Here is a 15085-nt window from a genome sequence, read left to right on the forward strand (position 1 = left end):
CATGCCTTAACCAGCGAGTGGCTTAGTTAGGGGGTTTTTCTTACTGAACGTCGTGGAGGAGGCTGCAATGGCATTAATTAAGGGGGACGGTGGCCCTGCCGGTGGGCTGGTGGCCATGCGGACCGCTGAGCCCCTCGGCTCTCGTCCTCGTGCTTGTGGGAGGCAGGGTCTCCAGGGCACCTTGGCCATGCCTCGGGCCCCCGGGCCAGGGCTGGGGTGGAGCCCACTCGTCCTGGGTGACCAGACATCCTGCACATCCCGTATGAAGGGGGTCACCCCCATGGAGCCCTCCCCGCTGCCCTGAAAGCTTAGAATATGGTCATCTAGAGGCTTGTCACGCTGCTGAAGGGCGGGTGCTGGATATGGAACCGCGTCTGCAGGGCCCTCAGCTCCCTTTACAAAACAGGCTTCTCAAGAGCGTGGGTAAGTCACTCTGCGCCCCTGACCTGTCCCTGCGGGGTCAGGCCCAGAGCCGGCCATGAGGAGACCCCCACCCTCCCCCAGCCTTGACCAGCTGTGGAGCCAAGGGTTAGGGGGCACTGGGGGTCACACATGGCCCTTTGTCTCTGCAGGGTCCACTGCCAGCTCGTTCGCCTCTTTGCACGGGGCATCGAGGAGGGTCCTAAGGAAGAACCGGACAGCTGAGCCGCCCTCGCGCATCACCTGCCTTGCTGTGCTTGGGAAGCGTGAACATTATTTAAGAAAATTTCTGCAGGACAATTACATTGATATATACATTTAAATTTAGAAATTTATTTTTGATAGTTAGATCTTGATTTTAGACAGAATATCTTTGTCAACAATTTCGTGAACATACCTGGCATTTTCAGCTCTTTGTGAACCTGTGGGTTGCGTTTCACATAACTTAGTCTCAGCAAACGGCACTTGTCGGTTTGGGGTCGCTGCCTTCTTAGATTTTATGCCAACGGCGCAGTTTTGAAGGGCCCATCTGTGGCTCTACCGCAGTCATTTTAGGGACAGTGGATGTGAGGTCACAGCGTCTGGACAGGAGGTATCTAGCAGCTCACTGATCCACTTTGCAGGACTTACGCGAAGGTTTGTGATCAGGTTTTGGAAAATATTGGATTGCCTTCAAGTTATCTTCACCTTAACTTGTGCTTGGAACGCGCTTACTGGATCCGGCGCATCCTGGGCGGCTTCGGTGACCTCGGAGCGGGACCATTTTAGGGAGAAGGACACTACTGACAGGAGGGACGCTGTTTCTTTCAAATCCCCCCAGCCCTTGCTTTCATCGTGCTAGTGCTTCTGGGACAATCCAGCTGGTAGCAAGAACAATCATGAGCTCTGGACCTGGCACCTATTTTAAATGTAGAGTACTGATGCTTCGTAGCGACCCAGTGGGTAACAGGTGGGCTTCGTGGGGAAGCGGAAGGAAGCGGGTGTGCAGGAGGTACAAATTCACTTCGTGAATTCTGTGTTCACTTCAAACCCGAGTGCCCGAGCCCCGTTGGGGGTGGGGGTCCCGAGTTCCTGGGGCCCCTTGGGTGCAGGCCCCAAGTTTACATACGTGGTCCAGACTTGTGCTTTTCTTCACACTTGATTCTATATATTTATTGAAAATGATGTCCTTTTCAACCCGAAGACTGTACATAGTGTCTCCGTGGTTAGTGCCGTAGATGTCTGCTGATGTGCTGGAGCCGCAGTGGCCAGGGGGTTCCCTGTAGCTGTGACCCCCGATCCCTGGGGCGGCCCTCGTCTGCGCTCTGGCCTCATTTTCTTTGTACTCACACTTAGGTATACGGAAGATGCATCGAAAATAGCTCTATTTTAAACACAAGCTGCAGCCTGAACTCTGGTTTGCAGAGACAGGAAGCCTGACTGTTACAGGTCATTTACACGCCGTTGTGCGAGGAGCAGCTGGTCCTGTTGGCATCAACAGGCATCATACATTTTTAGAATTCACTTGCAGCGTTTGTATTTTGAAGTATACATGAAATCTCCTATTTTATCATTCAGTCCCATCCAGGTCAGACAAAAGGGCAGCTTTAACAGTGGTTTTTTTCAATAGACCATATTATCAAGTAGTTGTACACACGGCAGGGTCTGCTAAGTCGTGGGTGGTGCAGAGTCTGGGTACGGAAAGTAAAGCTACACTGGCCGTTTGTGAGTCTCGGTGCTCGCTGCTGGTTGGAAGAAACCAAAGAAGGACGGGCGGCTCCGTGCGGGAGCAGCGGCCGCACATCAGGGCCCGGCCGGCCAGAGCCGCGCTGTGGAATGTGCTCCTTCGCAAGGTTCCCCAAAACAGTACTGGTCTGTCCTAAAACCCACTGCCAATTTTAGAAAAACAGTTCAGGCCACGGTAAGCATTCTCTGTTCCCCGAGAGAGCCGGCCCCGGCCTGGGCTTCCCGCACGGCTGCCCGACGTCCAGAACCGCAGGCCTTGGGGCTCTTCTCAGGGCACGTGTGATCGTCGGAACCCCCGAGAGCTCGATCCGCACACAGGACACGAGGACCGTTCGGACATTCCCACCTGGGCGAGAGGCGCGGATCTGCAGGAAGGCCCCACAACACCTGGGCTCCAGGGGCTTGGGGGGGGGGGGGAACGGAACTGATGGTGGGTTAGTGAAAACTTAGGCTCATTTAGAAGGTTAGTCTGTGTTTTAACATCCTTATTGTGACTTATTGGTGCAAAAACACCATGGCAGCCATTACGCTCTGACTCTATTCCTGCTTAATTCCTCACCAAGTGAGCACCTGGCGCGCGGTGCCTTGCGGCTCGCTGGCGGGCGCTGCGACTGTTCTGGTACAATCCTGTGTAACCGGCAAGTACGGACTGAAAGGGTGGCTTCATTTTCTTGTAATCTTGCTGGTTTCAAGATTGGAAAATGGCATATTTGCTCTGATTTGTTTGGGAAGACAAAAATAAAGTTACTTTGGGCAGAGTTTCTTTTTCTCTTTTATAAATTCTTGTTCGAAGTAGAGCATGTTTTGTGAAAACACATGCACATTTTTTTTAAAGATTTTATTTATTTGACACAAAGAGAGATAGAAGGAACACAAGCAGGGGGAGCGGCAGAGGGAGAGAGAGAAGCAGCCTCCCCACTGAGCAGGGAGTCGACGCAGGACTCGATCCCAGGACCCCAGGATCATGACCTGAGCCGAAGGCAGCCGCTCACCCGACTGAGCCACCCAGGCGCCCCATATGCCCATTTTTTTTATTACTTTTTTGAGAGCAAGCAGGTGCATGTGAGCAGGGGGAGGGGGAGAGGGAGCATCCCAGGCAGACTCCCTGCTGAGCACGGAGCCCAGCCGACCACAGGCTCAATCCCACAACCCTGAGATCATGAGCTGAGCCGAAATCAAGAGGCGGACGCCCCATCGACCGAGCCACCCAGGCGCCCCCACCTTTTTAACAATTGAAAGAACAAGAATAAAACGAACGATGTGTAGCTACCACCCAAAGAGATGGAACTTCACCCCAAAGTCCCTGTGTTCCCCTTGGGGGGGGACCCCCGTTTCCAGTGTATCATTCCCTTGTTTATCCATATGAGGGGGTCAGAACAGCTCACCCTGAAATAGGCCACTTTGGCATAAGGATCGTTTTAAGCGGCAGACTGTCAAGAAGCAGCAAATGCAGGAGGCGCCCTCTGCCCCCCACCCCGTCTGCTGAAAAGCAGGACGTGAACTTCCCCTTGAGAAGGTGTGTCTTCCTCTCTAGCGCCAGGAGCTGAACCGCCTCCACCACTGGGACGGTCGGCGCCGAGATGGGTCTGCACAACCCTTAACCTTCCATCACTTCCCCACATGAAATTACCCAGTAATGTCCTGTTACCTTAGAAGTCCAAACCCCTTTTCCTTTGTCTTGTCACATCTTGACAATTTGCCCTTTTGTTAAAATGGTGCATAAGCCCCAGGGTCTAACTGCTTCTTTGCGTTTTCCGATCTTTTCCTATAAATGTCTCCATGTACAAAAAATAAGCTATTAGCATCAAATAATTGTTTGCCTTTTCTCCTGTTCACCTGCCTGCTTACTCGGCGGGCCACAGCCCCCAAGCCCAAGCAGGCACAAGAAAGGTGCTTTCTTTCCCTACACACTGACATCCCCTGCAACGTTCAGTCTTATTCCGGTTTTGCTCTTCACCCGAAAGGAGTCACACTGTGTCATTTTCTGGAACTTGCTTCTTAATTCTGCACGTCTGAGAAGACGTTTCCATCATGAAGCTGAACTTTCCAGTCTAGGAACACTGCATACATTCCCACTTGTAAGTCCTCACTCAGGTCTTTCGAATAGTTTTTTTTTTTTAAATATTTTATTTATTTATTTGACAGCGAGAGAGGGAGACAGCGAGAGAGGGAACACAAGCAGGGGGAGCGGGAGAGGGAGAAGCAGGCTTCCCGCGGAGCAGGGAGCCCGACGCGGGGCTCGATCCCAGGACCCCGGGACCATGACCTGAGCCGAAGGCAGACACTTAACGACTGAGCCACCCAGGTGGTTTTATAATTTTCCCACAATCTCTGAATTGTTTAGATATATTCCTAAAAACTGTATTTTGCGACTATTCTAAAATTTTTTTGTTTTTACAAAGAAATGTGATTTTTAAATTTTTTTTAGTGTATCATCTGGTATCCAGAAAACACGCCTCTTACTATGAAAACTTACCTATATGGGGCGCCTGGGTGGCTCAGTTGGTGAAGGGTCTGCCTTCGGCTCAGGTCGTGGTCCCGGGGTCCTGGGATCAAACCCCGTGTCGGGCTCCCTGCTCATTGGGGGGGGGTCTGCTTCTCCCCCCCCGCCCCTCCCCCATCCCCACTTGTGCTCTCTCCGTCAAATAAATAAAATCTTAAAAAAAAAACCACCTTACCTCCAGATCTGGGGGTTTTCTACTGTACCATCATCTACAAGTAGGAATAGTTGAGTAGCTCCCTTTAGGACCTTACCCATTTCATCTCCCCCCATCTGTGCCAGCAAGCGCTGACTCCCAGTGCAGAAGGGACAACAGTGTCTCTAAAGGAGCAGGGCCCAGGGTGCCCGCCCCCCACCTCTGCCGCCCACATGCTGGGAGCCCTGCACCCCCAGCACGATGCCAGCCCGTGACGGAGGAGGTGCCGGGACCCTGCAGGAGAGGGGCGGGCTTCCCAGCTCCGGCGTGTGGAGGGGGAGCAGATTTCAGCAGCCGGGCAGGGGCTCGGTCTCCCCAAGAATGAAGGCCCAAGTACCATAGGCCACCAAGGCGCTTCCTTTGGTTACACGGACGCCCCAGGGGGAAGCCAAGAGCTTCAGCTGTTGCACTGCTGTAAACGCACAAACTAAAATATATAGACTGCCAACAATACCGATTCTACCAAAATACAGTCCCCAAGTAGTTCTTACAATAGCAATTAGACTTATTTGTGCTACTTTACTGACACATTAAATACAGGCAAACCGGGAGCCCCATCCGCAAGGGTGGGCAGGGAGGGGCCCGTGCTGCCCACACCCTGAGCTCCGACCCCTCCTCACCCGTGTCCATCCCCAGAGCAGGCGTCCCTGCAGGGCCAGGAGCTCGCACGCCTGTCTTCTGGGGCTGTGCTGCAGAGGGGCTCGTCATCAGGAGAGTCGGGGTGGGGGGTGCAGCAGTCCCGAGAGTGTTCACTGGGTGCCCGGTCCCCCAGGGACCACTGGCCCGTCACAGCAACGTCCCAGCCCCTACGACAGTGCCTGCAATGGATGGGTGGATGGCCGGGTGGATGGACAGATGAAAAGACAAATGGAGGGATGGATGAACAGGTGCATGGATGCAGTATACAAAGGCCACACCTCTGAGCACAGGGCTGGCCCACCAGACCTGGTTTCTGTTCAGCTCAGCTCACTTCGTGGGACCTGGGTGGGGCTCCCGTGGGCTCGGGGTGCAGGAGGCTGGGTGCCCTTAGCTGTGCCCAGCTCAGCTCCACGCAGGACTAGTGGTTTCAGACGTCAGCAGGTTCCTGCATCCCTCTGTCCCCACTGTGTCTAGACCAGCTGAGCCACGGGTGCCACCGGGGACCCCTCTGCCCAGACCCCAGGGGGAGGGCTGCAGGTAGCACCTGGTCCCAGAGACGCCCACCACTCCCAGGGAAGTCATGCCCAGGTGGGGCCAGGACCTGCACCCCAACCCCGAGGACCCTTTTCCAGGCTCCTCCATATCCCAGCAGAGTGATGGTCCCACGGCCTGGCCACCCAGCACCAGGCCCTGGATGCCCCAACCTGGCACTCCAGTCTTCAGGAACCGGGGCCCCTGCCTCCCCTCGATGTCCATGCCCCCCCTACCCCGCTTCATGGCCCCACCTCACAGCACACCCCCCCCCGGCACCCACCTCACCCCTCACCCAGACAGCGTTGGAGCCCAAAACCCCGCTACCCTCCAAGCCCTGGCGGCCACGGGGGTCCTGGGCCACCGGGAGGGGTGCCCGCCTGCCCCACTCAGCTGCCTGCGACACACAGGGGCCTTGCCCTGGAGGCCGAGCGCCCCCACCCTCCCTGAGCACAAAGCATTTCAGATTTATTTAAATAAAAATTATAATTTATACAAGACTTCTTTAAACAAACAAAGTTTTCTTAAAAAAATGTTATGGGGGTTTTTCATCGGTTCTTCATACAGTACAATCCTTTTGTTGAACAAAAGTGACAGCAGTAACGATTATTTACAGATCCAAAATAGACTCAAGCTTCGGACATAAAAAATGTGACATTCATTCTAGTTCAGTGATTAGTCACAGAAATTAAATATCTGCCCAGATTTACACCATTTGATAGAAACTCCGGGCTCTCTCTGCTGGGCCGCCGGGAGCCCGTGCGGCTGCGCTCTCCCCAAGGGCCCGGCCACTGGCGCACGACCCCCCAGGGCCCCCGCGGCCGCGCCCCGCACGTGGTCAGTTTTCATCTCCCTTTCTCCTCAGAAGGGACTCGAACCAAACCACCCGCTCTGCTGAGGAGGGCGAGCCCCACCACGCCGACCCCTTGGCGGCCCCAGGGAGGGGTGTAAGTGGCACCCACGGGCGTCACCCTGAAGCCTGTCCCCGGGGGCCGCTCAGGGCCCACCCCACCTCGCCTCAGGCACCAAGGGAGGTTCCCCAGGGGTGCTTGAGGCCTCCGCGGGGCCCCCGGGAGCCGGTTCGCCTGCACCCATGGTGGGAGCCAAAGCCAAGACTTAAGAGTGGGTTCTGCCTTCAGTTTGACGGAAGGCCGGCCCGCAGGATCTTGCGAACACCAGCGCCAGCCGGACCGGGGTGGTGGGTGCCGCAGGTGCCCTCCGATCTCACCGACCGGGTGGGGTGTGTGCTTCATCGGGCTGGTCGGCGCGGCTCCCCAGGAGCGCGGCCCGGGCCCTGGCATGTGGCCCCCAGGGCCCCCCATGAAGGGGGACGTGAGCGATGCCACCAGACTCACCCAAACCAGCAAATTAGGATTGGAGCCAAGGTAAAAATTACATCTGAAAAATGATACAAAAATAAGAAAAACAGCTTGCTCTCTGTAAAAAATAGAATCTTCTGTTTCTTCAAAAAACAACAATCTCCGTGACACCCAAAGGACTCAGGACAAGCCGAGGAACTGGAGTGATGGGGTTGGAAGTGTGCTGACCAGGAGGGCGGTCACGCTGACCGCCACAACCTCAGCTGTCCTTCACAGAGGTCACAGGCCTGTCCCCGAGTGAACCCAGCCTGCAGACGGCGGCCTCCAGCCTCAGCCACAAGTGCACTGCTGTCCCGGGCAGGGCCCAGACTGGTGCTAGGTGCAGGGAGGGGGGCAGCTCGCTCCCACCCCGGGGCGTGCTGGCACAGGGGTGGGCCTGCCAGGACCCTGTCAGACGTCAGGGGTGCGGACCGTCCGGCCCCAAGCCTCTGGGCTCCGCTCACGGTCACTCCCCGCAGCCGGTGACCTCCCGAGCACCCCCCTGCGCAGCAACCACGGGCAGACCGGCTGCAAGCCTGGCCCACCGTGTGTCCGGGCCACTCCCACCCCAGGCCCCAGGGCCCCCTCCCTCACCAACACAGGGGGCCTCTGCCGCGAGGCCAGCGCCAGCCATGCTGCGGTTGATTTCCATCTGAGAGCAACCCAAGCTCAGAGTGCCCCCCAAAGCCTTGGTAGATGGTCTACGGGGCTTTCCAAAGAGCAGAGTGTGAAAAAGATGTGCTTCTACCTGCGTACCACTCCACGGCCGCAGGGGCCGCCGACTCCGGGCCTCCTGGCGGCTGGTGAGGCCGAGATGGCCGCTGGCCTTCGTGGCGGGTGGGGCCCAGCCCAGCCCGCCTCCCGGGCCCCGCCCCCTGCGGACGGTCAGCACAGAGCCTGAGCCAGACCGAGCCACGCCCCTGCCCCGGCCGCCCCCCCCCCGCCCCCCCACCCAACACGCAGCAGGAGGCCTCGCTAGAGGAAGGAGGAGACCCACTGGCCGGTTCAGGGCGGTTGGTGAAGGCGCCTCTGAGTCGCTCATCACCGACATCCTTCACACCCGGGAAGAGGGACCACCAATGCTCCTCAGCTATGGCTTCGGTGTGGAGCTTCGGCCTCTGGAGGGCTGGGTGCGCGGCTGGGGCGGGCGTGTCCTGTGTGTCCTCCCTTCCGCTGGCCTCCGAGGGTCCCCTGCCCTCCGTGTCCACGTGTCCGTGAGACGCGCCTCACCCGTGAGATGGGCGGGCACCGCCTGAGGGCCCCAACCCCTGCGTGAAGGGGTCCGTGAAACGCGGGGTGAACACAATAAAAACCACAGATCGAGGGGAATTATTGCAAAAGATCAGGAGGATGTCCAATTGTTTTTCCACTATCAAATTGTTTAAAAAAAAAAACAACAAAAAAACCAAAACCAAAACAAAACCCTTCCAGCATCGTCCCGGGAGAATCAACACTAGCTGTCGCTGCCAGATGCCGCGGCCGCCGTGATTTTCATGTACTGGCTGAAAATGGTCTCGAACGCCTCGTCTCTATGCACCATGGCCCCGAACACCAGCGGCTGGCGGGTGGAGATGCCGTGGGTGACCCCGCGCAGCCAGGAGGGCGGGAGGACACACGCAGGCCTTGCCCGGCCCCAGGCCAGGTCCGAGCGGAGCCCCACAGGGTCCGGTGCCCGAGGGCAGACCCCCTCCCCCCACGGAGGCCAAGCCCCCCGGCCCCACCCACCTCCCCGCAGGCCTCAGCCCAGAACCTGACCCGGACTCGCAGTGGCAGGAGGCTCTGGTGGCCACAGCGAAGGAAAGAGGAAGAGAGGGGGCCCCTCGGGTCCCCGGCCGGTCGGTGGCTCCATGTGCCCCAGGATTTAGAGCCACACCCCCGGGCCACCCTGCCATCTCCCCGGATCCCCGCCCAGCACTTACTTTCTGGGTTGATGGCGTCGACACAGCGATCCCCATGCCCGAGCCCGGGAGGACAGAGAGGACCTTGTACTAAGGGACGACAGCACACGGTCAGCCTGGGCCCCTCCCAGGATCAGGGCCACGCCTGTCCCCAGGCCCCAGGGCACTCTCCCAGGGGCCCACAGCCAGCCAGCCCCACGGAGTCCTGCCTTCCTGACCACGAGAGGACAGACTGACTTCCTGACCAAGAAACCAGACCTACCCCTTCCCCATCCCACCCTCTCCCAGCAGGCCCGAGTGAGACGGGGTCTCCCTGAGGGGCAGTGCGTGTCGGGGGGCGCCTCCTGTCCTAAGGGCTGCACATCTCTCTGTGGGGGGAGCTGGGGCCCACCCCCGGTCCGGGCTAGCCTGTACCCAGACGCTCAGACCCCGGAGGCAGGGAGCAGGCGGACCCGGCCACCCTTTCCCAAGTGTGTGTGCCAAGCCCTCCTCTGGGTACCGCACATGCCCTGCCCGCTCCACGTGACCACACTCGAGGAACATGGGCTAAGGACACACCCGAGGTGGGGGGGAGCGTCTCAGGGCCGAGGGGCGGATACAAAGTGGTGAGGGGGCCCAGGCGCCTGGGCGGGCCCACCTTGCTCTGCTCCCCGCTTCCCCCTCTGTGGGAAGGCACCTGGCGCTGACCCGTGAGGACGTGGGGTGGCCCGTGGTACACAGACACTGACGGGAGCCAGGGGGCTCTGCATGGAAGCCTTCTAGAAGGGGAGCCCTGACGTGGGTACCCCAGTGTCTCCAAATGGCATCACTCCCTCACTGTGAACACATCTGACTTCCAACTGAAGCCCATCAGCTACGTGGCCCTGTGGCCCCTCTCCTCCGGAATCCTGAAGGCGTAACGGAGAAGGGGAGGGGGGGCCCACACTGACCTTCTGGATGTCTGTGATGTCCACCAGTTTGATGACCTTGTTTCTCTTGGAAGAACCGGATTTGGAGCTTTCGAAGCACAAGTAACTACGAGAGGAGAGAGGACAGAGGCATGATCCAGCCATGGCACAGGGACGCCAGCCCGGGCTGCGGCCACCACGGTCCCCGGTGGGGCGGGCAGCGGCCCCGAGCAGAGAGCCCCTCCCGCCTGTCACCACGCACTGGCTTTTTACAAAGGATTTCAGTCTGAGGGAGGGTTTTATCGCTTCTGGAGCTGACTCCACGGCCTACACCACATCTGACTCGTGTCCGCAGGCGTCACACATCCTGGGGCGTCCAGCGAGAGCCAGGACCGTCCCCGAGGCCCGTCCCTTCGGCAGGAGCAGCAGGGGCGGCGCGGCCCGCGGAGGCACTCACTTCTCCGTCACGTACAGAACGCCATTGCGGATGTAGTCGGTGGGCATCTTGCGGTCGCGGTTTATCAGGCAGCAGCGCCAGCCATTCTCACACACTAGCAGGGACAGAGGCGACCCATCAGCCCGGGCTCCTCAGAGATGCACCAACACGCTCCCAAACCCCCGATAAAACCCGCGGGAGGAAGGCAGGGCGCCTTCCGTCTTCCTGGAAAGCTGGGGTTTGCTCCGGCGCGTGAGTCGGCGGGGACTTTCGTCCCCTCAAAGGAGAAGCACATGGCTCAGGTTGCGCAAATGGACTGAACCGCGGCCATGACGGGGACGCATTTGCACGCCCTCGGTCAGCAGGAGGGGGGGGCAGGACGAGGTCAAAGCTTAGCTCTTTGCGGCTTCCTTCTGCGGCCCGCCAGGCGGTTGGAAGAGCCCAGCTCCCTGGGCGCCCAGCTGCCATCCACCAGGCCACGGCCGGGTGCGCGGGGGCCGCACCTGCTCGTGCGAGGCCCCAGCTGGGGAGCAGCTCTGAGCCGCGCTCTGCGGGACCCTCTGAATTCCTGCAGCTCAACCATCCGCTGCAGAAGGATGGGTCCCCCCGAGCGGCCCAGGAGCACACCCGGCTCCTCCCGCCTGCCTGCCCAGAGCCGGCCCCTGCCGCCGGGCCCAGCATGGGGGCGAGCCTCCCACCCGGCCAGGGCGGGCCACAGACTCCGTGCACACGTACCCGGCAGCGGTCGCTCATTTTCCGTCAAGTTAAAGATCTCGTGGAAATTGCCTTTCTTGGTACCGTGGAAGCGGCCAGTGTCTTCATCCTTGTTGAGGCTGGCGGGCGCGCTGGAGACGTAGCTTCGGGAGGAGGCCGTCTGTAGCTGCCAAGAGCACGCGTGTTGCCGTCAGCCACGCCAGCCGGGGGTGGGGGGCAAGGGACGCACATGGCCCCCTGCCCCGCCCTCGCCCAACTGTACACACAGACGAGTGACGCACGGATGCCCAGATGCGGTGTGCGGACCCCTACGAGCCCTGCCGGGGGCCGCTCCTCACCCCACGAGCCCCGCTTCCTCTGGCGCAGGGAAGCCCCACAGCAGACGGGAGGGCCCCTCTTCCCCCAGCAGCGTCCCCACCCCAAAAGGCCGTGCCGGAGCCTGCACCCCAGACCCTGGGCCGCCAGGTGCTCGGCACAGAGGCCATTGCAGGCAGTTCCGAAATCGGAACTGGCCGGGACATGGGCCTCAGAAAGTGACATTGAAAGGTCAGAGTCACAACACAGCAATGCGTAGCATCAGGTCCCCGTGGAGAAGAGGCGTCCACACGGACACCCTACCATGTCGTGGCCTGACACCTGACCAGAGAGGAGACAACAGACACACCGTGACCAAGACAAGCGACAAATGGGTCCACGTGGTGCGAGCTCACACAGTGGCTGAGCCGAGCTGCAAGCACACACCCCTTGGCGGGGTCTCCCTCGCCCCCCGCCCCCTGGGATGCCCACGGCCTCACTCCCCTTCAGTCTCTCCTGAGTCTGGCCAACACTAAGTGGTCTTAACGCCCCGGAAGGCCCTGTCCCGACCACGCCTCCCGCGCCCTCAGGGAGCCAGGCTGTCCACCTCTGCACCGCCTCCCTCAGGCCCACCTCCACCTGCGTGACCAGAGCCCACCTGCTGGCTCACAGAGACCCTGCTGATGAGTGTGGGCTTCCAATAAGCTTTGTTGTCCCAGAACCTGGGGAGCCTGACCCACACCGGACCCAGAGCTTCCCTCCCATCACCGGGTCACTGGACACCCTCTCCCGAGACGACACTCACACAACACAGCAATCTAATGTCACCTCCTTCAGGAAGCCTTTCCGGACCTCCCCAAGGGTCCTACAGGAACCCAGAACCTCCTGCGCTCATCTGAGACCCTGAGGAGAACACCTAGGCCAGCTTGTTCTCTATGTCCGGGTTTGCGGCCCAGGGCCCGGTAACCACCCACAAAGGCCTTCCACCATGAATAAAATACAGGCCCAGTACCAGCCTGTGGGCACGAGGTAGGCCCGAGCCTTAGAGCCGGGGAACAGAGGGCCGGGTGGTAGCTCCCAGGGCTCCCTCAAGGCCCCCAAGCTCTGGGCAGTCATGGCCAGCACTCCACACCCTGCCTGCCCTTGGCCTGGGGGCCAGCATGGCTCGGGCAAGTCCGTGGGAAGGTCTGAGGGGCTTTGAGGCGGGACGAGGCCTCCAGCCTGGCTTGTAAGCACCGCACGGCCTTCCCCAGTGGCCACCTTGCGCCCGGGGCTGCTGGGCCCTCCGAAACAGCAGTGCCAGGCAACGGGGAAATCCTCGCCGCACTGTGTCTGTTTCAAGGGCGCCACAAAATCGGAAAGACACCAGCTTCCCCACGCACTGGGAGCAGCAAGTGTGGGCCTGGGGGCCACTGCCCCAACCTGAGGCCAGCCTACCCGGCGCGACACGGCAGTGCTGGAGCGCTCCTTGAGCTGGGGGTCCGTGGGCAGGCTCCTCCAGATGATGTAGGGGGTGTCATATTTGGCTCGCAGTCTCGGGCAGCGTTTGAAGATAAAGTCAATGAGGAAAAACTTGATCCCAGCGTAGAGTCCTGGGGAGAAGGGCAACAGTCCTGTTCTGCCCAGGGCACACAGCCAGCCTCCCCGAACCCGGGTGTGGCCAGCGCAGGACACAGGGGAAGCAAGAGCGTGAGGCGACCCAGGCAACGGGGGGGTGCACCTACATGTCTCACCACCCAGGACCCTCAGGTGGCTCCTGTTGACCACACCACCTCGCAAACAAGCCCGCCACTTACCACCCCCCAAGGATGACATGAAGGAAAGCGTGAGAGACCCACCCCCAGCCTGCTGCCCTCTGAACTGATGGGCCGGCAGCCGTCACGGCCGGGGGCCCCCCCCTCCAACCCTGGGTCAGAGAGCTCGTGTGCCAGCCTGGGCCCCCCGAGAAACAGGATGAGGGCATTTCACTTTGGTTGGTGTCAGTCCTTTCCCCCAAGGCCACGCTGTCTGCCAGCCACTTGTCCTGGCAAGGCGTGCAGGGGGAGGGCCAACCGAGGCCCCAGCTGCATGCCAGGGGTGGTGGGCAGGTGGGGACAGCCCCCACGCTGTGCGACCCCCGAGCACAAGGTCCTAGCTCAGATTAGCCCTCCACCCTCGCCCCCACCCATGCAGTCCCCTGTGCCTGCTCCAGGCTGGGGACACCGAGGCCCCACAGTGGGTCATTACTCGGGGTCTGGCCTGGAGAGGAGGGTGCAGCTTCCTGGGATAGGGGACCACGTGGGTTGGGGCAGCCACAGGACCATGGCCTTGGCCTCAGGGCAGCCTCCACACCTGCTCACGCCTTCTCCCTACCCTGCAGAAGCCCCAGACCGGGGTTCAGTACAGCGGTTCCACGAACCCGTGGGGGAGGTCAAGTCATCCTGCCACCCCGTGGCTTGAAATACAGGCAAAGGCGAGGTCCCGCACATTCAGACCTGTGGCCGGCGGCTCCCTGAATTCTGCATGCTCCCCACCCCCGAATTAGCTCTGAACACCCCGCCCCCAGTCTGCCCCTCCCATTCCCTGTGGGCCCCGGATGGCAACATCACCTACGAGCCCTTCAGGGCAAACCCTGAGCCCTCCAACTGTCTGGTCCATCCACGACTGTGGGGGGTCGGGCTCCAACCACAACCCAGGGCCCCACCAGCCCACCCACCGGCCTGCCTCACGCCCCTCACTGCCCTGCCCACCCCACCCCGACCAAGGGCTGTTCCTGACCTGCCCGAAGCAGACTCCGCAAACCTCAACCTCTGCTCGGACCTCACCCCGCAGAATTGAGGCCACCGCCCCCCGTGACATCTCCACCGCTACGTCACTCCTCCCTCGGCCTGACCCCTCACAGCCCGAGCGGGCTGGCTGTCGTCCGTACCCAACGCCTACCAGCCCCTCTGCTTTGGCGGAAAAGCGGGGAGTCTCTTGGAAGCGGAGGATGAGCTTGTTCGAGGTGTGCGCTAAGCCGGCCTCCGGACGCCTGTGCGTCTGCGGACATTCTGGTGGGAAGCAGGCCGGGACCCCCGCCTCACTCCCTCACCTGTGCGGCAGCCCTGGCCCGGGGCGCGGCGCCTCTTACCCACGGCCAGTCCCACCAGGCGGTAGGGGAAGAAGCAGGAAGCGAGGAAGGCCGCCCACAGCGCGACGTACAGCTTCTGCGTGATCTCAGGCTGGACCCACATGAACAGGCTGGAAGGGAGGGGGGGGCTCAGCCGGGGACGGGGCCGCACCCCTGACACCGCGGGCTGGGGGGTCAAGGACTTACTTCTTGATCTTCTCCAGGATGTCGGCCATCTTGCCGAAGAGGTTCTGTGTGTAGAAACTGCAGTCACCACAGGCCCCGGGACCACGGTCCACACGGTGACGATGTCAGGGGGCCAGAGGTGCCGCCATGAGGCCACAGCTGGTGTGGGGGGGAGCGGTGGGCACAGAGCCCCGCTGTCCTGCCCAGCCACTC

General features: G+C 60.4%; 2 protein-coding genes across 4 annotated transcripts in view; one reads left to right on the forward strand and one right to left on the reverse strand.

The window, feature by feature from the left end:
* The window catches only part of CERK (ceramide kinase), a 43002-nt gene extending 40099 nt beyond the window's left edge, over positions 1-2903 (forward strand). For both annotated transcript variants that reach the window (XM_073882612.1, XM_025881543.2), the window contains exon 13: positions 573-2903. In XM_073882612.1, coding sequence (XP_073738713.1) covers positions 573-645 — 73 coding nt within the window. In that variant the 3' untranslated portion in view covers positions 646-2903. The remainder of the gene's footprint in view (positions 1-572) is intronic.
* Positions 2904-5340: 2437 nt separating this feature from the next.
* The window catches only part of GRAMD4 (GRAM domain containing 4), a 79742-nt gene continuing 69997 nt past the window's right edge, over positions 5341-15085 (reverse strand). The window contains exons 11-18 of one of the 2 annotated variants that reach the window (XM_073882611.1): positions 14894-14937; positions 14708-14817; positions 13036-13190; positions 11326-11470; positions 10612-10705; positions 10197-10281; positions 9289-9357; positions 5341-5659 (exon numbers count right to left, since the gene is read on the reverse strand). In XM_073882611.1, coding sequence (XP_073738712.1) covers positions 5648-5659; positions 9289-9357; positions 10197-10281; positions 10612-10705; positions 11326-11470; positions 13036-13190; positions 14708-14817; positions 14894-14937 — 714 coding nt within the window. In that variant the 3' untranslated portion in view covers positions 5341-5647. Of the gene's footprint in view, positions 5660-6478; positions 8928-9288; positions 9358-10196; positions 10282-10611; positions 10706-11325; positions 11471-13035; positions 13191-14707; positions 14818-14893; positions 14938-15085 lie in introns of those variants that run through there. The other variant, XM_025881612.2, reaches the window with a different exon arrangement.

Source organism: Callorhinus ursinus, unplaced genomic scaffold (assembly GCF_003265705.2).
Source record: "Callorhinus ursinus isolate GAN/ISIS: 27379988/994484 unplaced genomic scaffold, GSC_fseal_2.0 scaffold48, whole genome shotgun sequence".
Classification (NCBI taxonomy): Eukaryota; Metazoa; Chordata; class Mammalia; order Carnivora; family Otariidae; genus Callorhinus; species Callorhinus ursinus.